At 48.1% G+C, this 26914-nt stretch overlaps 1 protein-coding gene across 2 annotated transcripts in view; it reads right to left on the reverse strand.

Annotated features, from left to right (window-relative positions):
* The window catches only part of XRRA1 (X-ray radiation resistance associated 1), a 36562-nt gene that overhangs the window by 1473 nt on the left and 8175 nt on the right, over positions 1–26914 (reverse strand). For both annotated transcript variants that reach the window (XM_081001803.1, XM_081001804.1), the window contains 15 exons: positions 26132–26289; positions 23419–23490; positions 22652–22724; positions 19790–19887; positions 16466–16599; positions 15318–15416; positions 14305–14534; positions 13129–13169; positions 11419–11529; positions 9487–9580; positions 8575–8693; positions 4395–6011; positions 3410–3572; positions 2389–2504; positions 654–759 (listed from right to left, as the gene is read on the reverse strand). In XM_081001803.1, coding sequence (XP_080857929.1) covers positions 654–759; positions 2389–2504; positions 3410–3572; positions 4395–6011; positions 8575–8693; positions 9487–9580; positions 11419–11529; positions 13129–13169; positions 14305–14534; positions 15318–15416; positions 16466–16599; positions 19790–19887; positions 22652–22724; positions 23419–23490; positions 26132–26289 — 3231 coding nt within the window. The remainder of the gene's footprint in view (positions 1–653; positions 760–2388; positions 2505–3409; positions 3573–4394; positions 6012–8574; positions 8694–9486; positions 9581–11418; positions 11530–13128; positions 13170–14304; positions 14535–15317; positions 15417–16465; positions 16600–19789; positions 19888–22651; positions 22725–23418; positions 23491–26131; positions 26290–26914) is intronic.

Raw genomic sequence — 26914 nt, forward strand, 5'->3', positions numbered from 1 at the left:
AATCGTGAAGTTGGAAGGGACCCTGAGGGTCATTCAGTCCAACCTCCCTGCAAAGCAGGAAAGGGCAGCTACCCCAAATGCGGATCGAACCTGCAACCCTGGCATTCTCAGCACCACCTTCTAACCAACAGAGCTAAAAAAGGTAAAGGTAAAGGACCACTGACAGTTAAGTCCAGTCACGAATGACTCTGGGGTTGCGACGCTCATCTAGCTTTACTGGCCGAGGGAGCCAGTGTTTGTCCACAGTTTTTTCCGGGTCATGTGGCCAGCATGACTAAGCCGCTTCTGGTGAAACCAGAGCAGCGCACGGAAATGCTGTTTACCTTCCCACCGGAGCAGTACCTATTTATCTAATTGCACATTTTACGTGCTTTCGAACTGCTAGGTTGGCAGGAGCTGGGAGAGAGCAACGGGAGCTCACTCCGTTGCAGGGATTCGAACCACTGACCTTCTGATCGGCAAGTCCAAGAGGTTCAGTGGTTTAGACCACAGCGTCACCCACGTCCCCCACCAACAGAACTAAGTGTTGCTCATTTTTCTTAATTTTTCTCACTGATCCGTTTGTTGCATTACCTTGTTTGTAATCTGCTCAGAGGTTTCTCCTTTCTTTCTGCAAGCAAGTGGTGCGTTAATTTTATGAAATAAACAAATACCTAGCGGCATCTGTATGATATTTGTGGGGTTGCGCATCTTCAGGAGGATTTCTTCCAGCTTCTGCAGCCGGGTCTTTTCAGCTGGTGGCGGACGGACACTCAAGGCCTGCACAGAAAGCGGATCAAAATGAGAAGGCCATGCACAATCCCTGCATCTTTACTTACCGTTCCCTCTATTGGTGATGCTCAGGAGTGCGGGCCGATCCTTATGCAGTGGTACCTCAGGTTACAGACGCTTCAGGTTACAGACGCTTCAGGCTACAGACTCCGCTAACCCAGAAATAGTACCTCGGGTTAAGAACTTTGCTTCAGGATGAGAACATAAATCGTGTTCTGGCAGCGCGGAAGCAGCAGGAGGCCCCATTAGCTAAAGTGGTGCTTCAGGTTAAGAACAGTTTCAGGTTAAGAACGGACCTCCGGAATGAATTAAGTACTTAACCCGAGCTACCACTGTATAGCCAAAATGGTGCGGGGGGGGGGTGCTAAAAAACAATGAGGCAGCTGGATGAGGACTGAGCATGCTCAGGGGCCACGGAATGCCCAGTGTCTGCTTTTTTGGGGGGGGGGACAGGAGAGGAGGGAGGAATGCAAATGAGCATCCTGGAGGGTGTTGTGTCTGTCTGCCAGCCCTTCACGCTCCACGCTGCAACCTTTTGCTGGGGATTGCCTACTGAGGTATAAATAAAGGTAAAGGACCCCTGACAGTTAAGTCCAGTCACGAACAACTCTGGGGTTGCGGCGCTCATCTCACCTTCAGGCCAAGGGAGCCGGCGTTTGTCCGCAGACAGTTTTTCCGGGTCATGTGGCCAGCAGGACTAAGCCGCTTCTGGAGAAACCAGAGCAGCACAAAAATCTGTGCCTTCCCCCGCCTTCCATTCTACATCATAGTTGTGGTGTCCCTGAGGTTCTGCACCTAGTGTGACCGAACCGGTTGTGTCCCGCTAAATCTGCCTCTGTTGTCATCTTCCTTAGTGCTATTCTGTATATTGCTTTTTATAGGGTACAGTAATGGAGACGGGCAGTGAGTTTACGGAACCTAAAGGGGGGGTGGCTCCGAAAAGTTTGGAAGTCACTAATCTAGAGGGTGACCCCAGTACAATTTAGCATCGATATTTTGCAAAGTATTTCACAAAGCGCTTTCTTGATGTGCTTGTTCATTTGACAACACGCCCCCCCCCTTTTTATCTTCCCATTTTACAGATAGGGGACTGAGGCACAGAGGGAACCGTTTGCCAAACACCCCTCCCCTGAGCAGAAGTTTGAGCTCCAACCTCCCAGGTCTAGAGGCAAGAGTTTTACTTCCCTAGATACCATTTACCGTATTTTTCGCTCTATAAGACGCACCTTTTTCCTCCTAAAAAGTAAGGGGGAATGTATGTGCGTCTTATGGAGTGATGTGTGGTTGATCGCTGGCTCCCTTTCCTGCCCCGGCCCTTGCCCAGGCCTCCATTCTTGAATGTTCTGCGTACGGAGGCTGTTTGTTTCCCCAGCGACATGAGACTGGCTGATTAGATTATCTGTCTGGAAACAGTAGAAACGGCACCCTTTCCTTTCCTAAAGAACCTGCAGAACTGTGAGCTGAACCCCATAAAAACAAGATTTTTTTCCCTTTGCAAAGTAAGCTGCACAACTTTGAGCTGATCCTCAAAAAAAACGGGGGTTTTCCCCATTCCTCCTCTAAAAACTAGGTGCGTCTTATGGTCTGGTGCGTCTTATGGAGCGAAAAATACAGTACCTTTTTCTCTGCAGGCACATAAGGCTTCTGGTAGCTGTCCAGCCTGGCCTTTGACTCGCGGTACACACGGGGATATCGGAGCGCCTTCTCCAGAGCTTGGACATTGTGCTGTATTCCTGGTTGAAATAAAAATGGGAGCAGAGGGGAAATTGCGGGTGGGAACCATGTTAACGTAAACCCTGTTTAGAAGATCTCTCAGGAATCCAACTAGAAAATAAATTCCACCACGACACCACAAAGCTCTTTAAAATAAGCAACAAGCAATAAGATATACCACTCAACTATTTCTGAATTATGTTAAGGTGGGAAAGAGCAAAAGACGACTGACCCCCTGCTCCCCCCTCCCCATACAAGATTATGAAGGGAAATGAATCCCTTTTACTCCCCCAACAGAAAGCCCTGAACCTTTTCTCCTCTGCAATTGGGGAGGCTTAATCCACTCTGAAGTGGCCTGCAAATTTAATCCACTTTATCCAAAAAGGGGGAAAGTTATACAGTGGTAGATCGGTTTTCAAATGGTCCGGAAGACCATTCGAGTTCTGAAACGTTCGAAAACCGAAAACACAATACGGAAAATTCAATGTTCGACTTCCGAGGCATGTTTGAAAACCGAAGCGTTTACTTGCAGGTTTACGGCATTCGAAAACCGAAATGTTCGTCAACGGAGACGTCCGAAAACTGAGGTACCACTGTAGTTGTTTTTAGATTTACCATTCTAGTGAACGGGGACCACAGAGCTTCATTTTACACACAGCAACTCAGCACCCGAAACACAGATCAATGCAGAGAGTACAGAGTGACTTCAAGAAATAGATGTGCATTTTTAAAAACGTGAGTACATACACTAGGTGAATCTTGAGGGCCCATGCAGTGTAGACAATGCAGAGACAGATGGACCTTTACAAAAGTTAGATGGTAGCTCTCTGTGTGATGGGAGAGGAACGTTCAACCATGGGCCCCAGCCAAGATCCTTTTGTCAACTGGAACAAGGAACATTTCCAGCAGTCCCAGGTCAACTCACCCACTGGGTCAACGAAATCCGCGCCAGGGTCTCCGCCGAGCAGCTCTTCATAACCCTTGTATTTTTCGGGGACTGGCTGGGCTTGCCTTTTTCCTTTGCCTGACATCTTACGTGGGGATGCCGCCCTTTCAGTCTTCGGCAAGGGACCAGACTCCTCGTCCACCTTCAGACCCAAGACAGAAATGGAGGTATGTGAGAGTCATACACAAAACCCACACAGAAACATATCATTGCTTATTTCAACTCGCTTGTGGAAACAACTCAGAGGCCATGAAAGAAGGAAGGTTAACAACAGGAAGATTTAAAGGAACTATTGGAAAGACTATTCAAGGCAGCAGAGATATGAGATGATCAGAGCCCCCCCCCCCCCAAACGTGAAGCATGGGAAGTCCCAACAATTTTTTTTTATAATTTAGGCAGAATATTTGGACTAGAGGGACGCGGGTGGCGCTGTGGGTAAAACCTCAGCGCCTAGGGCTTGCCGATCGTATGGTCGGCGGTTCGAATCCCCGCGGCGGGGTGAGTTCCCGTCTTTCGGTCCCAGCTCCTGCCCACCTAGCAGTTCGAAAGCACCCCTAAGTGCAAGTAGATAAATAGGTACCGCTTTATAGCAGGAAGGTAAACAGCGTTTCCGTGTGCTGCGCTGGTGCTGGCTCGCCAGAGCAGCTTCGTCACGCTGGCCATGTGACCCGGAAGTGTCTCCAGACAGCGCTGGCCCCCGGCCTCTTAAGTGAGATGGGCGCACAACCCTAGAGTCGGACACGACTGGCCCGTACGGACAGGGGTACCTATTTGGACTATTTGATATGTATATGTAGTCCCAAAACATCTGGAGGGCCGAGTTTGGAGATGCCTGCAATATGGACTTCAAACCGGTTTTGGGACGATACATTGTCTAGTGTAAACTACAGGTTGGGATTCTAGAATGGCTTCATTGGTAAACATTTCTTGCTTAAATACCATGGCGTACTGCCAGCTGACATACCTGCGTCATGAAAATGGATTCTGTTTCCTCTGCTTCCACGAACTCCCCGCTGCCGCTAAACACCTCGCCCTCACTAGAAAGACTATCATATGTTTCAAAAATAGGCTTCGTGCTCGAGTGGACTTTGGCAAAGAGCATGTAAAGCTCCCTAGAAGACGACCCAGACAGGCCACATTCCACAGAAGTTAAGCTGGCTGGTCGAGATTCTGAAAACTCCTCTTCCTCTGATCCATCTTGGGGCTCGGAACCTGATCGGTCGGGTTCTTGGACCGGTGAGGTGGCCGGTGGAACGGGTTCCAGATGATCCTGCCCTCCTGGAGGGGATCCGGTTGGTTGCGAAGTCCAAGAAAGATTCCGTTCAGCTGAAGGAGGGCTTGGCTGGGCCAAGTCCTGCTCCCCTGGAGGGGATCCATGTGGTGGAACGGGCTCTGGCGGAATCTGCTCTTGTGCAGGTGAGCTGGGCAGTGGAGCAGGTTCCAGGTGATCTTGTTCTGCTGGAGGGGATCCAGGTGGTGGAACGGGCTCAGAGGGAGCTGGTTCCTCCAAGCGGGGCATCGATGGAGAGATGGGTTCTGCCAGGTCCTGAGAGGGCTCCACCTGATCTTGCCCTTCTGGAGGAGAAGTGGTTGGCAGGAGAGTCCCAGACAAGTGTGGTGGAGCAGGTCCAGGCAAACTTTCGGAAGCTGAACTGTGTGGCAGAGTTGGCTCCACCTGATCTTGACCTTCTGCAGGAGAAGTGGTTGGCAGGAGAATCCCCGGTGGACCTGCGGAGGTTAATCTAGTAGCTGGGACAAGTTCTGGCAAATCCGGTCCTTGGGGAGCTGAGCTGGCTGGTGGGATGGGTTCCGGGTGATCACCCTCCACTGCTGGCGGTCCAGCTGGTGGAGAGGCATCAGGAAAGCCCTGTCCCACCGACAGGGATCTGGCTGGAGACCCGGACAAGTCCTGCTCCCCTGCGGGAGAATGAGCTGGTGGAAGAGGTTCTGATCTACTTCGTCCTGGCAAAAGCGAGCTGCGGGGGGGGAACGGCCTCAGCTGATCTGGTTCTGCTGGAGGACCTTCGGAGAGACCCTGCTCTTGCAAAGGCAAAGGTGAGTTGGGAGGAGGGACAGGAGCACCGTGGTCCTGCCCCGACAAAGACAATGAGATGAACTGAGGCCTCCTGGGCAAGTCTTGTCCCTTTGAAGGAGCTGTGATCAGAGGGCTGGGTTCAGGCAGATTCTCTTCAGGTGGGAGCTGCTCCACAGGAGGTTCAGGTGGGAGCTGCTCCACAGGAGGTTGAGTGGACGCAACATTTCCAAACACTAAGTCAGCTAGCGAAGACTGGCCTTCAGGAACGTCTTCCAGCTGGTCTGCTGAGAGCTGGTCTGCTGAAGCATCACAAACACAACACTCCAGAGAAGAGGGTGCAGATATTTCCTCCTCCTTAAGAGGCAAGACGGGCTTCTCTGGTTTATACGGTAGCGAAAATCTCTTGATGGGTGGAAGAGGCTCGTCCAGACTCACTCTTTTATTGGGATCCAGATCTGCACCTGTCCACAGCTGCCAGAAGGTGGTCTCCAGGTGGTCTTCTAGCATCTGAGGCCGCTTTTGGACCTTGGGCAGCTGTGCTTTCACCTGCAAAAGACACAGAAGGCCACGGTGTGATGCATTCTAGACCTGGGAGGACCACAGCGGAACAGTCTCCTGTCTTTCCAAACCCAGCACCCATCCCTGGCCGCAGCCTACAGCTCTTAAAACCCTAACCATTAATCAGCAGAGCTGGCACTATTTCAGCTGCCCCATGGTGCCCATTCCACATTCGTAAGGCCTTCTTGTCGTCGTTTTGCAATCAAATGGTGCAAAAACTTCATGAAATAAATAACCACAAGTGTCGTTCTTCCTGCACCCCACCCAATCATAGCTGTCAACTTGCAGATTTGAAAATAAGGGACCAACAGCCTCAAAAATAAGGGATCAGCAGCCAAAATAAGGGATTTTGCTTAGCTTATGCACGTCGGGGCTGCTGTCGTCCTGGCGCGAGGAGTTCCATCGGCCCTTCCCCGCCCGAGAGAGAGGGAGGGAGGGAGAGAGCCTGGCATGAGGCGGTTGCGGCGCAGCCGCAGCCGCTGAAGCACCGCCCTTCTCCATCCCTCCCCATCCCCTTCTCTTCCTCCGCCCTCAGGCCGCTTCCTCAGCCACTGCCGCCTCCAGCTTCCCATGGCAGCGCAGCGGAAGTCTCACAAGAGAGGGGCTGCCTGCCCACCCGCCGCCACCTGTCTCCTCATGATGTGCCCCTGAGGGGGAAAAGGGAGAGACAGAGACACGGCAGCTCGTGCGCACTCTCTCTCTTGCTCTCTCGAGGCGGAGGACCCTGAGCCACTGCTTCCCTCCCGAGCCGGGCGAGCATGAAACCCGGGAAATTTAAGGGACATCATCAACCCCGGACAGCAGCGGGAAATGGCGCTAGTATAAGGGAGTTTCCCGCCAAATAAGGGACGGTTGACAGCTATGCACCCAATCACCGTTGCACTTTTCAGAAACTAAGCAGTGGGAGAAAACAGCACCCCTTTTCCCATTGCAGAGGAGTATGTTTAGGAAGATTTGGGGAATGAACAGAGCTGAGAAAATGAGAAGCTGGCCAGGGAAACTCAGGGCTTAAGAGATGGATGGAGGAACCCATAGGCCCTCCAGATGTGGTCAGGCTCCTTCTCCCATCAGCCTCATCCAAAGTGGCCAAGGGTCAGGGAGGATGGGAGTTGGGAGTTCAAAATCTGAAAGGTCCAGAAGTTCCTTATTCTGAGCCTAGAAGGGGATGCATCTGCTGCTGGCAGAACAGGAGGAGGCAGGACTTTGGAAGGGAAGGAACGAGATCTTGGATCTGGGTTGCCAAATAACAACAACTGGTTGTTGTTGTTGTTGTTGTTGTTGTTGTTGTTGTTATTTCTTACCCAGGATGGGGGGATTGGGGGTTACTGGTATGTTTTTCTTCTGGCTTTCATTATGTATTTAGTGTTTTTATCTCGTATTTTTATGCTGTGAACCGCCCTGATACCTTCGGGTGATGGGTGGCGTACAAATTTAATAAATAATAATGAAATAATTCATCCTAAGGCCCAAGGGCAGGTCATAGCAATTTGATATGAAAACGAGTTTAAAACAAATGACCGCCACAGCAATTGGTCGGGTCCTGAAAATGCACATTTCAGGTGTCAGGGGCCAGGGAAAGGAGGCGTGTCTTCAGCTTATGATGGAAACTACGGTATGCAAGGAAGTTGCCAAGCGCACCTTTGTAGGGAGGGAATTCCATGGCTGAGTATCTGTGACACAGATTGCATTCTCCCAGGCCACCCCCACCAGCTTGCGCCTGAGAGTGGAGAAACTACTAAGAGGGTCCCCTCTGCTGATCTTAACACCTGGGAGGGTCTGTAGGGGAGCAGCAGTAGGTGGGCAGAAGCTAAAATTCACATATTACACTGAACTCCCTGTGCCAGCCAAATCTTTAGGTTATGAGTCTCTCTCAGCTGCAGGGAGGTTCCTTGGCCCTTGGCAAGCAACAGTGGAAACATAGAATCCTAGAGTTGGAAGAGACCACAAGGGTCATCGAGTCCAACCCCCTGCCAAGCAGGAAACACCATCAGAGCACTCCTGACATATGGTTGTCAAGCCTCTGCTTAAAGACCTCCAAAGAAGGAGACTCCACCACACTCCTTGGCAGCAAATTCCACTGTCGAACAGCTCTTACTGTCAGGAAGTTCTTCCTAATGTTTAGGTGGAATCTTCTTTCTTGTAGTTTGGATCCATTGCTCCGTGTCCGCTTCTCTGGAGCAGCAGAAAACAACCTTTCTCCCTCCTCTATGTGACATCCTTTTATATCTTTGAACATGGCTATCATATCACCCCTTAACCTCCTCTTCTCCAGGCTAAACATGCCCAGCTCCCTTAGCCGTTCCTCATAAGGCATCGTTTCCAGGCCTTTGACCATTTTGGTTGCCCTCCTCTGGACACATCATCTTCCTCTTGCCCCCATTCTCCTCAATAAACAACAACAGAATCGTAGAGCTGGAAGGGAACCCACCGGTCATCTAGTCCAACCCCCTGCAATGCAGGAATCACAAAGAATTCCTATGCCCCCAACCTCTGTTTAAAAGCTTCCCATTCTGAAACGGACTTCCTTAACGCCTTCCTAAAGGGCTCCTACCTTCCGGCTAGGCTTGTTGGGTATAAAGATACGTGGCTTTTCCAGTTTCGAAATTTTCTTCCGAACCATTTTAATCCCCAGCTTGTTCTGAAGGAAACTGGTGAGTAAAGGTGGGTCACCTGGAAAGGAAGGGAAGAAAAGAAAGGGGGAGGGAATCGTCATTAAGCAACTGGGTGGTCTATGTTGCATAGATTAGCTTCACTTCCATGATGCATTCCGACTAGCGACAAAGAGGAACCACATGACAGCACAGAGAGTGGAGACAGCTGCAGCAATGCTGTGCAGACTTGGGGCTAAAAAATTGCACCTGAGTGCTCCAAACTCTATGAATTCTGCAACCTACATAAAATGTGTTGATTGAGGCAACGTAAATTTTTTCTTATGACTTTGCCCTCTTTATTCTGGCTCTCCTAGTCACAGGAAGAGGTGAGATCTTCAGAGCACAGAAAATCTAATTTAGGCACCTTCTGGTTTCTAAGGTTTCACAGCAGGCATTTTCATGCCTATAACCACAGGGACGCAGGTGGCGCTGTGGGTTAAACCACAGAGCCTTGGACTTGCCAATCAGAAGGCCGGCGGTTCGAATCCCCGCGACGGGGTGAGCTCCCGTTGCTCGGTCCCTGCTCCTGCCAACCTAGCAGTTTGAAAGCACGTCAAAGTGCAAGTAGATAAATAGGTACCGCTCTGGTGGGAAGGTAAACGGCGTTTCCATGCGCTGCTCTGGTTTGCCAGAAGTGGCCTAGTCATGCTGGCCACATGACCCGGAAGCTGTAAGCCGGCTCCCTCGGCCAATAAAGCAAGATGAGTGCTGCAACCCCAGAGTCGGTCACGACTGTACCTAATGTTCAGGGGCCCCTTTACCTTTACCTAACCACAGGGACTAGAAAATGGTTGCTGCTGTTCTCGTTTTACCGCTGCGCGATGTGGTGAAAGGGTTGCCGTGGAACGTCAGCTCGGTCAGCGATGGGAAAAGAGCCACGGCTAACAAATCTTCCTCGTGTTCGATCTGCAAATCAGAACACAGCAGCGCTTTCAGGCTGGTAGGCGACCATGAGTCACGGCTGTGAAAGGGAGCCAGCATTAAAAGGACCAGCATTGAGATTTAGGCTTAGGAAGGAGGCTGGTGCATTGGGGCTACCCCACTTCAAAAAGGGGCTCACAGGACCAAATATTCACACAATCTATCCATCCATCCATCCATCAATCAATCAATCAATCAATCAATCAATTCCTGGACATAGAAAATGCAGCCAGCATCAAAGAAACAATGCTGAAGATAATGCAGACATTGTCTTTAACCTCAGGTAAACATCCATATGCGCATAAACATACTCCACTGATGTGCTGGTGAGCATGTGGGCACAGAGGCAGCTATAGACACCTGTGGTGGACATGCACAAAAGTGGCAAATTGGGGGGAACAAGTGCTTAACGTCATAAGCAAAATTACTCATCAGCGTATCGTGAAGTCTCCAGAGCCTGCGCTATAGAGCCTGTGTTTAAGCGACGACTGAAATCAGGACTTGGTGGATGAACCAATAATTGGATTTCATTTAGCAGCAACACATAGGGTTATAGCCACATTCAGGAGAGACTTCGAACGCTTGGTACAAGGGAGGGTGGCGTATTGCCCTGAGGGAAAAATTGCCTCACAAATTAAGACTGGCAAGTGGAAGAAAGCAGAGAGGCGCCTTTGCTGGAGCTTCATTCCGTTCACTAATTATCCAGGAAACCGAAGACCAGAAACAAAGGCAACTTGTGGGTCACTTCATAAGAACATGTTTTGCAGATGATTAGATACTATTTTAAGTTGTGGTGCATGTATAGGAATATAGGCCTTCGTAATATATATATTTGGGGGGGGGGTCTTTCTTTTGAAGAAAGAAATAAAGAAAGAAAGAAAATTTGCGTGTCAGGGAGAAGGATTAGAGCCTTGCCTCCTCCCTGAGGGGTCTAGATTTCTGTCTGGAAGATTGGTTTTGGGAGGGTGTTTTTTATGAAGAAGAATGATGGGCACCAACTTGCAACTCTGAAGTGCCACAGAGATTTGCCACCTCTGCCACCACTTGTTCTTAGTGGTGGCGTCTGAGTGTTGTCATAATATTTTCGAGGTGTGGCAGAGCATCTTTTTGGCATGCAAAGGTGTTTCCTGCCCCACCCTATACTCCTCTGCCGCCAGAAATACCTGCCAGGGAGGGGCTTTGAAGCCTGAGGTCCTCTAGACACCTGAAAGAGCGTCTCCATTCCCATCGTTCTGCCCAGACACTGAGGTCCAGCTCTGAGGGCCTGAAAGACCTACATTGGCTCCCAGTATGTTTCCAAGCACAATTCAAAGTGTTGGTGCTGACATTTAAAGCCTTAAACGGCTTCGGCCCAGTATACCTGAAGGAGCGTCTCCATCTCCATCATTCTGCCCGGACACTGAGGTCCAGTGCCAAGGGCCTTCTGGCAGTTCCCTCGCTGCAAGAAGCCAAGCTACAGGGAACCAGGCAGAGGGCCTTCTCGGTGGTGGCACCCACCCTGTGGAACGCCAACCCTCAGATGTCGAGGAAATAAGCAACTATCTGACTTTTAGAAGACACCTGAAGGCAGCCCTGTTTAGGGAAGTTTTTTATGTTTCAAGTTTTATTCTGTTTTCAGTTCTGTAGGGAGCCGTCCAGAGCGGCTGGGGAAACCTAGCCAGATGGGTGGGGTATAAATAAAATTATGATGTTGAGGACTAGAAACCAGGTCCTCCAACGGGGCGATATAAGATCATAGCGATTCCTAGACATACCCGCCTCTACCATTTGTTGCAAAAGATCAGTGTGTCTCGTTAACAGTGGAAAAGGAAGGATCCAGTCACCTGGTTGTTGGCCAGGCTGAGAAACCTCAGCTCCGGTAGGGGAAGAGTGAACTCGGGGATGAAACTGGCACAGGAGGCCTTAGAAGCGATCTGCGGTGAAGGAGAGCTTTCCTGAAAGGAAGGCAGAAGAGAGGTAAGAAACAGAAACCAGGCCACCAAAGAAGAAAGAGGAGCTGCCCCAATGCATCATGGGTTGTCGTGATCCTTGCCCTTATAATCTCTGCATATGGGTGTGTCAGTCTCTCCCTGGGACTGTCGAACTCCAGAAGGCAAGTGGTGGCTCTGTGATGCCACCTGACAATAACATATAATAATAATACCTTTATTGTCAAAGTACCACCTGTGTACAATGAAATTAACCAAGCCTCCCCCCAAAACACTCAGTCTCATTGCACTCTGTGTGCTTGTCGCACAACACACCAACCCCGAAAGTCAGTTGCACTATATTATTTTCCATTCAGCAGCCTAATAGCCCACAGATAGAAGCTGTTTTTTAGCCTGTTGGTATGACTGATTATAGGGACGTGGGTGGCGTTGTGGGTTAAACCACAGAGCCTAGGACTTGCCGATCAGAATGTCGGCAGTTCGAATCCCCGTGACGGGGTGAGCTCCCGTTGCTCGGTTCCTGCTCCTGCCAACCTAGCAGTTCAAAAGCACAAAGTGCAAGTAGATAAATAAGTACCGCTCTGGCGGGAAGGTAAACGGCGTTTCCGTGCGCTGCTCTGGTTCGCCAGAAGCAGCTTAGTCATGCTGGCCACATGACCCGGAAGCTGTACGCCGGCTCCCTTGGCCAATAAAGCGAGATGAGCGCCACAACCCCAGAGTCGGTCACGACTGGACCTAATGGTCAGGGGTCCCTTTACCTTTATCTTATACTTCTAGATCTCCTGCCTGAGGGTACAAGATTAAAGAGGTGCTGGCAGGGGTGTGAAACGTCCCTGAGAATTTTCCTCGCTATCCTAAGGCATCAATCCCTTGAGATGTCATCTAATGGGCTCAGGGGACAAACCATGATATCACCACCCTCTGTAGAGATATGTGCGTAGTACCAAGCTTCGGGGAATCAGATCCCTCCCCCAGTGGCAGTAAATAAGGAGATCAAACAAAAGGAGCGTTCTTACCAGTTGAAAAAAGGTAAAGGACCCCTGACAGTTAAGTCCAGTTGTGAATGACTCTGGGGTTGCGGCGCTCATCTTGCTTTATTGGCTGAGGGAGCCGGCGTTTGTCCGCAGACAGTTTTTCCAGGTCATGTAGCCAGCATGACTAAGCCGCTTCTGGCGAAACCAGAGCAGCGCACGGAAACGCCATTTACCTTCTCGCCGCAGTGGCACCTATTTATCTACTTGCACTGGTGTGCTTTCGATCAGAAGGTCAGCGGTTCGAATCCCTGCGACGGGGTGAGCTCCCATTGCTCAGTCCCTGCTCCTGCCAACCTAGCAGTTCAAAAGCACATCAAAGTGCAAGTAGATAAATAGGTACCGCTCCAGCAGGAAGGTAAACGGCATTTCCGTGCGCTGCTCTGGTTCGCCAGAAGTGGCTTAGTCATGCTGGCCACATGACCCGGAAGCTGTACGCCGGCTCCCTCGGCCAATAAAGCGAGATGAGCGCCGTAACCCCAGAGTCGTCCGCAACTGGACCTAACGGTCAGGGGTCCCTTTACCCTTTATCTAGAGCCGATGAGGATGACTTGAAAGAAAAGAAAAATCTTACCTGGGTTGGTATGTCTGGGGACCAGGTTGGAAAGATAACTTCTGTTTTTTGTAAAAATAAAATAGAGAAAGAATAATATCAGTATCAAGATGCTGAATACAGGTGAAGGATAAACAGGATAAACTAAGATGGCAGCCCTAACCATGGCTATATCCTATGAGATTCAATGGGGCACTTCCAAAGAAACCGTGAGCTGTAACCAAGGGTTGTTCCTGACTTGCTGTTCATGGTTTGTTTTGGGGAGAAAAACTCTGAATTGCCTTGGCCCATTCAACTTAGTACTGTCTATTAGTATTGTTGTTGCTGCTGCTGTTGTTACCACCTTGCATTTCATTGCTCCCACACATACTGAAGAGCCTTCATTTTTCAATAAATTGATTAGATGGTCCTCCTTCTCTTGTCCTAACTAGGTCTGTCAATTTTATCATTTGCACTGCTCCTCGGCTAGCCATACATCTAACGTCGAAGAGTTAAGATTTTCACCCAATTAATAGCCATAAGAGTGGCTATCAGTACCGTATTGGCCCGAATATAAGCCTCACTTTTTCCCCCAAATACTGACCGTGAAAAAAGTGAGGTTTAAATTCGCGACCTTACAAAAATTGGCTTTTACGATATCACTGCTGAAACATACATAACATACAGTAAAATGGAACAGGTGTGAGTGCCTGTGGAATTTTAAGGGAGCAACTTATATTCAGGTATTGTCTCTCCCCCCCCCCCCCGCCGCCGCCTTGAATTTTAAAGGTGTGGCTTATATTCGGGTGCGGCTTATATTCGGGCCAATACGGTAAATAATAATAATAATAATAATAATAATAATAATAATAATAATAATAAATTTATATCCCACTCTCCCCAGCCGAAGCCGGGCTCAGAGCAGCTAACAACAGTAAAATGATACAACATTCTAAAATCATTTCATTATAAAATCAGTTCAAATCAGATTAATGGCAACCATTGGGCTAGAGTTCTGTGAGGATTGCCAAAATGTACTGTCAGTTCTCTTATCTTCTGATAAAACCTGGTCCTTAAGTTAAAATTTTATGCTGTTAATAAATGGTTTATTTTTTGTTTGTTTTTTGTTTCCTAGGCTTGGTTAGCTTCTTTCACCATCATCCACGGGGCGAGGAGCACCAATGCACTACAAAGGAAAAATATATAATTATGGCCCACCAGTCCTGTCTGGGTCCTTGCTGTTTTGGAAAACAATGTACTCCGGCTGCCCACCACCAGCCGGCGACTTATCCTGGCGGATCTGTTTCCCAGCACTCTTGCGGCTGCGCAATCCTTCCCTGATGCCCGACTTGGCAGATAAGGGATGGATGGAGAATCGGCCGCTGTCCAAGTGGTGGAGATACGGCACCTCTCTGATTCCGTTTCTGTCCAAGTTTAACTGCTTCAGGCTGAAATGGAAACAAGGAGGCCAGCGGTAAGGCCAAGGTTTGCAGAACTCCTGCAGAGACCAGGGCAAGGCGCAAGACCGTTTCCCGATTATTACTATATAATATTATTGCTAAATTTATTAGTCACTTTTTGCCACGTGACATACAAGACGACTTACCAAAAAATAACAATCAAATAGGAAAACTTGGAGTGCGTGGGGAATACAGTAATACATCCCATGCTCTCTAAAATGCCATAGATAGTTAGAAGCCAAAGAAAGGTCTGGTTAACAAGGAACTGCTTTGCCTGTTGCCAGAAAATAGATAACAATGGTGCCAGAAGAGACTCCCTGGAGAGAGCATTCCACAAACGGGGAGCCACCACTGAAGAGGCCCGTCCTCATGTTGCCACCCTCCGGACCTGACATGGACATTCCCTGCCCCCCCCCCATCGTTCTGCCCATACACTGAGGTCCAGCTCCGAGGGCCTTCTGGTGGTTCCCTCCCTGTGAGAAGTGAGGTTACAGGGAGCCAGGCAGAGGGCCTTCTCAGTGGTGGCACCCAGCCTGTGGAACGCCCTCCCAGAAGATGTCAAGGAAATAAACAACTATGTGACTTTTAGAAGACATCTGAAGGCAGCCCTGTTTAAGGAAGTTGTTAATTTTTGATATTTTATCATGTTTTTAATATTCTGTTGGGAGCCACCCAGAGTGGCTGGGAAAACCCAGCCAGATGGGCGGGGTATAAGTAAAAAATTATTATTATTATTACATTATTATAGCAAGCACAGGAGGTCTTCCTTACCTGCGGAGGTTGGCGAGGCTGACAAAGACGTTGGCATGGGAGAGGCGGTTGTCGTCCAAGAGCAAGACTTCCAGAGCCGGGAACCTCGGGGAGCTCTCACTGCCAAGGGAAACGAACAGTGACTTTGGCTGTGCCACATCACTCAGGAAAATGCAAAAGGGGAGAGGAGGCTGCAGTGTAAGACTTTGACAGAGAAAGGAAGAGATGTGGAGCCCTCAAGATGCTGCTGAACTACAACTCCCATCATCCCCCAGCTAGCATATCCTGTGGTTGGAGGTGATGAGAATCGCCCCGATCTGGCCACAGTGATCCATGCGACGGTCACCTCCAGGCTTGACTACTGTAATTTGCTCTACGCGGGGCTGCCCTTGAAGCTGTCCCAGAAACTCCAGCGGGTTCAGAATGCTGCAGCGAGGCTCCTCACGGGGTCTCTGCCATGGGAGCATATTCACCCAGTGCTTTTCAAGCTGCACTGGCTCCCGGTGGAATACAGGGTCAGGTTCAAGGTGCTGGTTTTGACCTTTAAAGCCCTTCACGGCCTAGGACCCTTGTACCTACGGGACCGCCTCTCCCGGAATGCCCCACGGAGAGCCTCAAGGTCCATAAATAGCAACACCCTAGTGGTCCCGGGCCCTAAGGAAGTTAGATTAGCTTCAACCAGAGCCAGGGCCTTTTCAACGCTGGCTCCGGCCTGGTGGAACGCTCTGTCTCACGAGACCAGGGCCCTGCAGGATCTGATTTCTTTCCGCAGGGCCTGTAAGACAGAGTTGTTCCGCCTGGCCTTTGGCTTGGAGCCAGTTTGATTCCCTCCCTCTCTTTCTTTTTTCTTTTTCCTTTCTCCTCCTGCGATGAGGCTGCATTTTAATATTTTAATGTTTCAATATTTTAATGTTGTATTTTAATCTTGTTTTTAAGTTGTATTCATTCAACTTGTTTTTATTATTGCTTGTTAGCCGCCCTGAGCCCAGCCTTGGCTGGGGAGGGCGGGGCATAAATAAAAATTATTATTATTATTATTATTATTATTATTAATGCACCACGTTGGCTTTCCCTGATCTACAGGTTCCACAAACCCCACGCGGCCCGACCTCCCCCCCCCCAACAAATAAAAACTCTTGCTTGCCACCTTCCTCTCCCCATGGGCTTACCTCTCGGGGGCAGCCAGATCGAGGGGAAGCGAAGTCAGCCCATTGGCGGTGAGATGGAGGGCTTTTAAGTGGGACAAAATTCCCAGGGCTCGGACGTCCTCGGGAGAAAGGTTGTTGTATGAGAGATCCAAGACCTGGAGCACAGGCAAAGCAGGCAGTTCCATGGCTGGGGAAGAACCAGCGTCACCTCTAACCCAGCCACAGCAGAAAGAACGACACTGTGAGATGTTTTTATTGCCAATGGCTTTGGGGGTGAAATAAAAAAGTTAAGGTCTTATATATAAAATAAATGTTCATAAACGTACCAAGCAAACACGTACATAAATATATAATCCACATGTCTGAAGCAGCACAGGAAAACAGCCCTGAAACCATTTTGACTCCCAGACTGACCAAATGATTTCTCTGCAAGGTCAAGGAAAGTGGAAAAGCCTCCCTATTGTCTTTTCATTCACAAATCCTGTCTTAAGGGTATGTCTGCGTATGAATAGGGTGAGTCTGTGACCTGGCTCAGGAACTAAGTATTTGTCATTACAAAAGACTGGCCAGGCTCCCCAGGGTATCCAATCAAGTAAGCATTAACAGGTAACCTGCCAGGTAGGAGGTAAACAACACACTCAGATTTCTGTTGTAGACCGCCCTTTCTGTGATGTAGGTATGATGTTTCTGGAGGTGGTCTTGGACTCCAGGGCTAGCAATTTAAAATGTCTATATAAGGGCGAGCACACCTTTGTTCAGGGTCCTCCTCCTCCTGCGTGTGAAGGGGGCACCCTGTTGCAACAGTTCAATAAAAATCAGGCTTACTAGCTGCTTTGCTTCTCAATATTCTCTGGTTGGCCTCTGTTATTTTCTCTGACCGATGGAGAACCTGCAAAGGACTCTGTAAGGGCTCTTGTGTTCCCCATAAGGGAATAAGGGCAGGTTTTCGTTTATTACAGGGGCCTCAATTAAGGTGACAGGTTTTGCCATGGGTTACTTTTTTCGAGTCATTTATTGAGATCCAATGGGATTGTCTTCTGTTTGGTTTCTCGTTTTCCCATCACGAGACCTCCCAAGGCAGCTGGGAGGGAGTGAAAGGAGGAATTAAACAATCACGTTGCAATGTCTCCTCCTCCCTGGTGTAACAAATGGCATGGTTTGGATGGGCCTAAAGATGGCTGAACTGTCAGTGAACTGATCGTGAACTGTGTTGTATAAACGATAATTGAATGTGGAAAACATCACAATTTTGGGGGCAAAAACGGTGTGTACCAGGAACGGTACAGAACAGCACATACAGATGAACAACGAGGTGTATATATGGCAAATCCCTCCAGCCTAAGTTGTGAGCCAGACATTGACTGCGCTGTCGTCTGCCAATCGTGGCTCTTACTGAACCTGATCAATCTAATCCAGAATGCGGCAGCTAGACTGGTGACTGGGGGCGGCCGCCGAGACCATATAACACCGGTCCTGAAAGACCTACACTGGCTCCCAGTACGTTTCCAAGCACAATTCAAAGTGTTGGTGCTGACCTTGAAAGCCCTAAACAGCCTCAGTCCAGTATACCTGAAGGAGCGTCTCCACCCCCATCATTCTGCCCGGACACTGAGGTCCAGCGCCAAGGGCCTTCTGGCAGTTCCCTCATTGCGAGAAGCAAAGCTACAGGGAACCAGGCAGAGGGCCTTCTCAGTGGTGGCACCCTCCCTGTGGAACACCCTCCCATCAGATGTCAAAGAGATAACTACCTGACATTCAGAAGACATCTTAAGGCAGCCCTGTTCAGGGAAGTTTTTAATGTATTACATATTAGTGTATTTTTGGTCTTTGTGGAAGCCGCCCAGAGTGGCTGGGGAAACCCAGCCAGATGGGTGGAGTACAAATAATATTTTATTTATTTATTATTATTATTATTATTATTATTATCCAGTAAAGAGTGGTGAGTATGAAAGGTGTATGAATGGACGTATGGTTGAGTGCATATTCCTTGTCTTGACATGTGAATTACCGTACTTGTTAATCAATAAAGCAATATTACAGAGAAAATCCAGTATTGGTTGTCTGAGGTTTACTTGTGCCTTTCTAGAGTGTACTGGGTCTCATCTATGTTAAACACCTAAACAGATTAAAAAGAACCTAACTGGTCATTTCACAGGGACCTGAGAGTTTCAAAAAAGACAGAGACTCGTCAGAAAAGTCCAGGCTACATACATGTTACTCTCAACACGTGAAACTGACCTCCGGGGCACTTTTTGAAATCAAAAAGTCACTTTGGGGAGGGGGAATGTGAAGCAGACGAGGAGGAAGAGAGGGCCTGACCCATTCCGTCCTGGTGGTTTATTCCCCAGCCACCTCCGGTGAGGTTCCAAAGGCATATCTGAACACAGGAATGATCAAATTACTTTAATAGTGGCTGAATTTTTGAGTGCTGTCCATGTAGAGAGACCGGGCCATTATAAAGAGATTTAGTGGTTCTTAATTGATCAGTGATGTGGTAGTGTTGTATTGTATTATTTATGCAAATTGATTTCCTCTGGAGTTAAAGATCTGACGGGGACAAACCTTGTTATGCTGAGCTCGTATTTTGCACAATTTGTATATGGTGTCTGTTTGACAATGTGTGGTTTGCTACGCCTAATAAAGGATATTTGATTGATTGCATGAACAGAGGAAGTGGCCTTATAATGAGCCAGGCCATTGGTCCATCGAGCTCAGTACAGCCTGCACTGACTGGCAATGGCTCTCCAGGACTTCAGCACAGGGGCTCCAGACATCCCTGGAGACTGAATCAAGGACCTTCTGCGTGCAAAGAAGATGCCCTGTTACTGAGCTACAACCTCTTCCCTAAGTTAAGAATCCTAAGGGGAGCATAGGAAAGTGGTCAATGGAGCTCAGTATTTTTGACACTGATTGGCAGCAGCTTCCCACAGTTTCAGGCAGGAAGCCCCTCTCAGTCCTTCCTGGAGTTGACAAGGAATGGACCCCGGACATTCTGCACGCAAAGCCTATGCTCTTCCAGTGAGTTCCAGGTCCTTTCCCTACATGCCACAAGAAGCTAGCCCCTTAAGCTCTATCAGAGAGCCAGTGTGGTGTAGCGGTTAAGAGTGGTAGACTCGTAATCTGGTGAACCGGGTTTGATTTCCCGCTCCTCCACATGCAGCTGCTGGGTGGACCTTGGGCAAGTCACACTTCTGTGAAGTCTCTCAGCCCCACTCACCTCACAGAGTGTTTGTTGTGGGGGAGGAAGGGAAAGGAGAATGTTAGCCGCTTTGAGACTCCTTCAGGTAGTGATAAAGTGGGATATAAAATCCAAACTCTTCTTTATCAGTCACTCCTCTGACTTACTTCCAAGTGTGGAAAGTCCCCGGCGTTGACTTTTAGATTCCTTAGGCCGTTCAAGGAGAGTTCCAGTTCCCGGAGCCCAGGAAATGTACGGAAAGCGTCTGAATGGGTGATAAAAGGGGGGAAGGCAACATCAACCGAAAGAATCAGGGCAGCAATGGCTGGGTGTTTTGAGATTACTGGGCACAAAGCATGTGAACGGTATAGCCACCACCCCCCATTTAGGACTCCCCAGATGTGCATGTTCTTTTAGGCAACACTGAGTCTCCAAAAAAAGGGAACCACACGAACACACCTTCTAAGCAGTTGGAGGGCCAGCTCAAGGCATTTTGCCGCCCGAAGCAAAGGACAAGCCGGCTTAATCTCACTTCAACACTCAGAAAGGGACAGGTCCTCCAGTGTCCCTGAAGGCAGAAGTCTAGCTTATAGGAACGCCCTCCCACCAGATGTCAAAGAGAACAACAACTACCAGACTTTTAGAAGACATCTGAAGGCAGCCCTGTTTAGGGAAGCTTTTAATGTTTGACGGACTACCATATTTTAATATTTTGTTGGAAGCCGCCCAGAGTGGCTGGGGAAACCCAGCCAGATGGGCGGGGTATAAATAAATTATTATTATTATTATTATTATTATTATTATTATTATTTAGATGCATGACAGGTCTATGGCACATACCACTCTGATCTCCAGCTAGGGATGGGGGCGAAACTGGGTTCAGTTTGCAATAATAATAATAATAATAATAATAATAATTTTCTTATTTATATCCCACCCACCTGGCTGGGTTTCCCCATCCATTTAAATGCAAATCGATCAAATTTGCAGTTTCCAAAACAAGACAAGAACTGAAACAAAGCCATCCTTCAGAATGTGCCCTTCTCTGAACCAAACGATGCTTACCAAAATATATATATCGGGGGAAAGTGTGCATAAAAATGAGTATGTTAGTGAAAGCTATGTACAAATAAACATGCTATATCAGGGAATGGGCTTGCAAAAATGTGTACGTTGGTCGAAGTTGCATACAGAAAAGGACTTGTTAAGGTGAAATTCCAAGTAAAAGGCTGGTTAATTTTTATGAGGATTAGGAAAAGAAGAGTTTGCCAATTGCTGTAGAAGTGTAAAGGACCATATTTAAGATTGGAAAAATGAGAAACTGAGAGATGCAAAATCGGACAGTTCCTTTCATCATTACCTCCAACAGAGGAGGAATGGGGGTGGAGCGCCTGGTGTAATTTTTTTAATGGCTGTGGGTCATCGCCAGCAGGCCAGATTGGAGCCACCAAGGCCAAGAAACACAAGGTAATGTAGTGTTGTGAGTTTGTGGGGTGCCTGGACTACTCTTCTAGTTCCTGGACCACCACCACCCCCTTCCTGAGTGCCAGTCAACTGGATTTAGCACATTAACATTTGGGCGAAACCAGCTTCCCGTGTTCAGGAAATCACCTGGGAAAGGAGCCATTGACTAAGAACGAAGTGGATGTGATGGCGCATTAATAAAACCATCAAGAAGGAAACGTCTGAAGCGGGTGGGACCCCTCCTCCAGCTCTGAGGAAGCCTAAATCTACATCCTTGTGCAAATGAACTGAAACAAAGCATGTTTTCTATCTAAGACAAGCTTTGTGATTGCCACATTGATCAGTCTGTCAAGCACCCACAAAAGTTGTTTTGGGGATGCTTCTGTTATTATGGTGTTGGAAGCCTGCAGCCAATAGAAGGAATGATGCGCTCGCCACAATATATTGAGGTTCTACAAAAGAGAGTTATTCCAGAGCTGGAAAAGAGGTATCCTGACGGTACTGGGATATTGCAGCAGGATCTAGCCCCCTGTCACACATCGAAAGTGGTGAAGAAATTCACGACAGAGCAGCAAATACAGGTACTTGATTGGCCAGGTAAATCCCACTGAGAATTTGTGGGCTGTATGCAAAAGTCGCCTCCGTTCTGCAGACTGTACGACTATGGAGAAGCTCATTCAAGCGCTGATTCAAGTGTGGTACAGGGATCCGAAAATCAACAGTGACTGTTTATAACTAGTACAGTAGACTCCATGCTGAAACGTGTTCAAATGCTGCTTTAAAATAGTGGAGGTCATACTGAAATACTTTATTGTCACTTGTACAACTTGTATACAGTGAGATTACGCGAGCACCCCCCACTCAGCTCTCTTAGTCTTAATTCCCCTTGTTTACTGACACACACACACCAAACCTGAAAGTCAGTTGCCCTGTTGTTATCTTTTCATTCAGCAGCCTAACAGCCCACAGACAGAAGCTGTTCTTTACCCTGTTGGGGCGACTAATCATGTTTCTATGTCTTCTGCCCGAGGGCAGGAGATCAAGAAAGTGCCGGCAAGGTTGTGAATCATCCCTGAGACTTTTCCTCACTCTCCCGAGGCAACGTTCTTCCGCGATGTCATCCAGCGGATTCACGGGACAGCCCATAATATCTTGTGCTGTGTTCACCACCCTCTGTAGGCACTTCCTATCAGATGATGTCAAAAATGATGTCCGTTACTAATGTACGTATATGTGAGTTTTGTACAATAAGCTACTAAACTCATTGTTTGTTTCAATTAATTTGCACAAGGATGTACCCTAGCAGTCGTTGTGCAGGCGCAGATGACAGCTGAATGAACGGGAGTTGCAGGAAGGCAGGAGAACCCCAAAAAACATGCATTTCAGGTGAAGACACCCCCACCCCATTTTGATGCAAACATCTCTGTGTAAATGCGGAAAATGACCTCTCTGCCTTTCAAGCCACCCGTGTGAACATGCCCACTGATTCTTCATCGCCCACCCAACAGCCCAATTAAAAATAACATGCCAACGGTGCAGCCCACAAACTACCACGCATTCCTTACCCAAGGTCAAGAGATTTTCTGTGGCGTTGATATAGGCAACGCAGTCAAACTGCTCAAAATCTTCTTCTTTTGCCTGTAGAAGTGAAAAGGAAACAAGCTCCATCCACACATTCTGAAACAGAAGCGGGGCCAGAATGGTTAAGCTTGCTCTCAACTGCAGAGCAAACTGGAATCCTCTGACATTCATAACCATGGACGGACCCCAGCCCCCCAACTAAGGCAAAGGTAAAGGACCCCTGGACGGTTAAGACCAGTCAAAGACGACTATGGGGTTACGGCGCTCATCTCGTTTTCAGGCCGAGGGAGCCGACGTTTGTCCACAGACAGCTTTCCGGGTCATGTGGCCAGCAGGACTAAATCGCTTCTTGCACAACAGAACAGCATGACGGAAACCAGAGCGCATGGAAATGCCGTTTACCTTCCCGTCGCAGAGGTACCTATTTATCTACTTGCACTGGCATGCTTTTGAACTGCTGGGTTGGCAGGAGGTGGGACAGAGCAATGGGAGCTTACCCCGTCGCACGGATTCAAACTGCTGACCTTCCGATTGGCAAGCCCAAGTCTAAGTGGTTTAGACCACAGTGCCACCCGCATCCCATAGAAGCCCCCCAACTAATGGTTGCATAGCAACATGACTTTCCAGGCTTGGGCCATGACTATATTCAGCCAGTTAGGTGGGTTGAAGTTCCAACCCATTTCTCCATAGCTGCTGCTATCCCAGTACAACACACACCAGAGTAAATTCACAAGGCAAGCCTCCTACTCACCATGACAAAATTTTGGTTACTGATGTCCACAGAGCACAAATGTGACGGGCTTTTCACATGGTGGAGCTTAATCTGCAAATAATAATAATAATAATAATAATAATAATAATAATATATTATTTGTACCCCGTCCATCTGACACTGGCAGCTTTCAACATAATATAAAAACACAACTAAGCATCAAGCATTAAAAACTTCCTGAAACTTCCTTATTTATGTATGCTACTACAGCGGCAAGTATGTTACTTGCCCAAAAATGGAAAGAAGAAGTCGCCCCAGCAAAGGAAGAATGGATACAAAAATTCAGGGAATATGCAGAAATGGCAAAACTTACTGGGAGAATAAGAAATCAAGATAACAAACTGTTTATAAAAGAATGGAAATGATTTATTGCATATTTACAAATAAATTGTAAACAGATAAAAACACTGGCAGAATTATGGTAATAACCTGCAGTTTCATAAGAGTATATATTTAAAGAAAATGAACAAATGAGCAAGTTAAGATAATTAGGATATGCAGAAGATATTAAAAATAAATGTAAGGAACCACAGAAAGAGGGGGAAGGAAGTCAAGTTTTGAAATGTCAAAATGATTGTAAAAGCAGTGAAATGTATAAACTTGAAAAGTATAAATAAAAAATTTAAAAAAGGGGGGGGGAAGGAAAAACTTCCTGATACAACAAGCCGGAGAACAGGGTTGTGGACACACACTGCCCAAGGAAGGCAGTGTGGCCTAGTGGCCAGGGTTTGGGACCAGAAATCTCACTGGGCGACCTTGGGCTAATCACCAGCCACCTCAAAGGATGATGGGGAGAGCCATGAAGCCCACTTTGAGCTCTTGGAAGGAAAGGTGGGATATAAATGCAGCAATACAGAAAAAAGAAAAATGCAAAATCCTCTACCAAGGAATGCCAAGCTCTGGGCCTCTTCTAATGATGTTCGAGTTTTTCATGCTCTCAACCATCCCCAAATGGTACAACTAAAATGATCAAAGAGCTGAAGAGCCTACCCTAAGAGGAAAGGGAGGAGGAAGAAAAAGATGACAAAGGCAGGGAGGAACAAACTTTATGGAGGGTGTGACAAGAGTAGTGTGGGAAGCTTTTTCTTTCTCGTATCTCGAACTCAGTGCAACTCCCTGGAAGAGGCTGGAAGCAAGACTGACCAAAACCAAGGTGGTTCTTCACACAGTCCACAAATAACAACACTTTGGAGGTCCCGAGCCTCAAGGAGGTTAGATTGGTCTCAACTAGGGCCAGGGCCTTTTCAGCACTGGCCCCGACGTGGCGGAACGCTCTGTCACAAGAGACCAGGGCCCTGCGGGACTTGACATCTTTCCGCAGGGCCTGCAAGACAGGAGCTGTTCCACCTGGCCTTTGGTTTGGACTCAGTCTGACCCTTATGTTTCCCTCCCCTTATGGTTTTGATCTATGGGCTACTATTAAAATGAGGCTGCATTTTAAATTGCATTTTAACCTGTATTTTAAATTGGGGTTGTTGTTTCCCCCCACCCTCTCTTTCCCCCTATTATATTTTTACTGTGATTTTATATTATTTGTGTTAGCTGCCCTGAGCCCGGCTCTGGCCGGGGCTCTGGCCGGGGTATAAATAAATATAAATAAAATTTATTACTACTACTACTACTACTACTACTAATAATAATAATAATAATAATATTACTGTGGAACTCACAGCTACAAGATGCGTCTAACTTGTAGCACCTGCCCCCCCCCCATTGTTGGTGGACTCCAGCTCTCACTAGCATGGCCAATGGTCAGGTGTGATGGCAGTTCAGTTATAGCCCAAAGCACCGGGAGCGGGCAACAGCTTGGGGAAGGTTTGCCTTCAAGAGCTGCTGCCAGTCAGAGTAGGTAGGACCCAGGAGAGAAAAGGTCCAACTCTCCCTAAGGCAGCTTTGAACTTTATTCAAGCTGAACAAGCAGGTCAATTGTGTGTCCAGGGCAGCTGTCTTCCAGCTTCTTCTGCTGCGCAGACTTAGACCCTCCCTGCCTGCAGACTGTCTCGCCAGAGTGGTGCATGCTCTGGTTATCTCCCGCTTGGACTACTGCAATGCGCTCGATGTGGGGCTACCTTTGAAGGTGACCCGGAAACTACAACTAATCCAGAATGCGGCAGCTAGACTGCTGACTGGGAGCAGCCGTTGAGACCATATAACAGTGGTCTTGAAAGACCTACACTGGCTCCCAGTACATTTCCGAGCACAATTCAAAGTGTTGGTGCTGACCTTTAAAGCCCTAAACGGCCTAGGTCCTGATGGAGCATCTCCACCTCCATTGTTCTGCCCGGACACTGAGGTCCAGCTCCAAGGGCCTTCTGACGGTTCCCTCGCTGCGAGAAGCCAAGTTACAGGGAACCAGGCAGAGGGCCTTCTCGGTAGTGGCACCCGCCCTGTGGAACGCCCTCCCACCAGATGTCAAAGAGAAGTATAACTACCAAACTTTTAGAAGACATCTGAAGGCAGCCCTGTTTAGGGAAGCTTTTAATGTTTAATAGGTTATTGTATTTTAGTGTTTCGTTGGAAACCGCCCAGAGTGGCTGGGGAAACCCAGCCAGATGAGCGGGGTATAAATAATAAATTATTATTATTAACGTATTTGTGCGAGGATCGGCACCAGTCTCAAGCTGTACGGTCTCTTCCTTGAAGTCACCCTGCACGCACAACAGAAAAGCAACAGTACCCCAATCGTACTCACCAGCTGTGCACCGTCGAGAGTTTTGTTGTCCAGAAGCCTGTAAGCCCCACTTGCCGTCTCTGGTCTTCTCAGCCTAACCTGGGGGGCTTTTGTCCCAAACAGCAACTCGATCTTGGTCTTCTCCGCTGTCCGGCGGGCCACTTGCCAGTGGCCAGCCCCTGAGGAGCCACGATGGAAAACGGCCAGCATCAAATCAGGAGAAAGCACACTGTGGATTTGCCACACGTGGCCTCATTCATTTATTCCTATTCATTTCATAAAATTTCTACACCGCTCCATGTGAACTTCGGTATATAAACAGCTCTGACCTGGTCGCTCCAGCCGCATGGCTTCAACCACCCTCTTTTGTTTCAGACCAAAATGGAGCCTGTTTTTCTACACCAGTAGTTCAGAAACTTCTACCGTTTGTAACTAAGCAATGTTTTAAACTGCCTGTGCACCTTGTCTGACTGCTGCATGGAAAACCACATGAATCTGACCTTTGAAGAGCTTTGTAAGTAAACCATGACTTACTGAATGTGTGGTCTATCTCGGTGCTGGGGAAGTCGGAAACCTTGGAAAGAGCTTTGAGAAGGGGACACTTTAGGACTTACTGGAAGGGCACATTCTAAAGCTTTTCTGTGCTGCATGTTTTGCAGTGTTAAATCTCTGCTGGGGTTCCCTCACAAAAGAGTACTTGCCCCAAAGTAGCCTTGCCTGCTACTGGATTGCCTGCCTGCACCGAATCTGACCATGGACGGCTCTGACCTTGCCTCTTGCCTCACTCTTGTTGTGGTCTGTCCT

The sequence above is a fragment of the Podarcis pityusensis genome, assembly GCF_964106645.2.
Source record: "Podarcis pityusensis genome assembly, chromosome: 4".
Lineage (NCBI taxonomy): Eukaryota > Metazoa > Chordata > Lepidosauria > Squamata > Lacertidae > Podarcis > Podarcis pityusensis.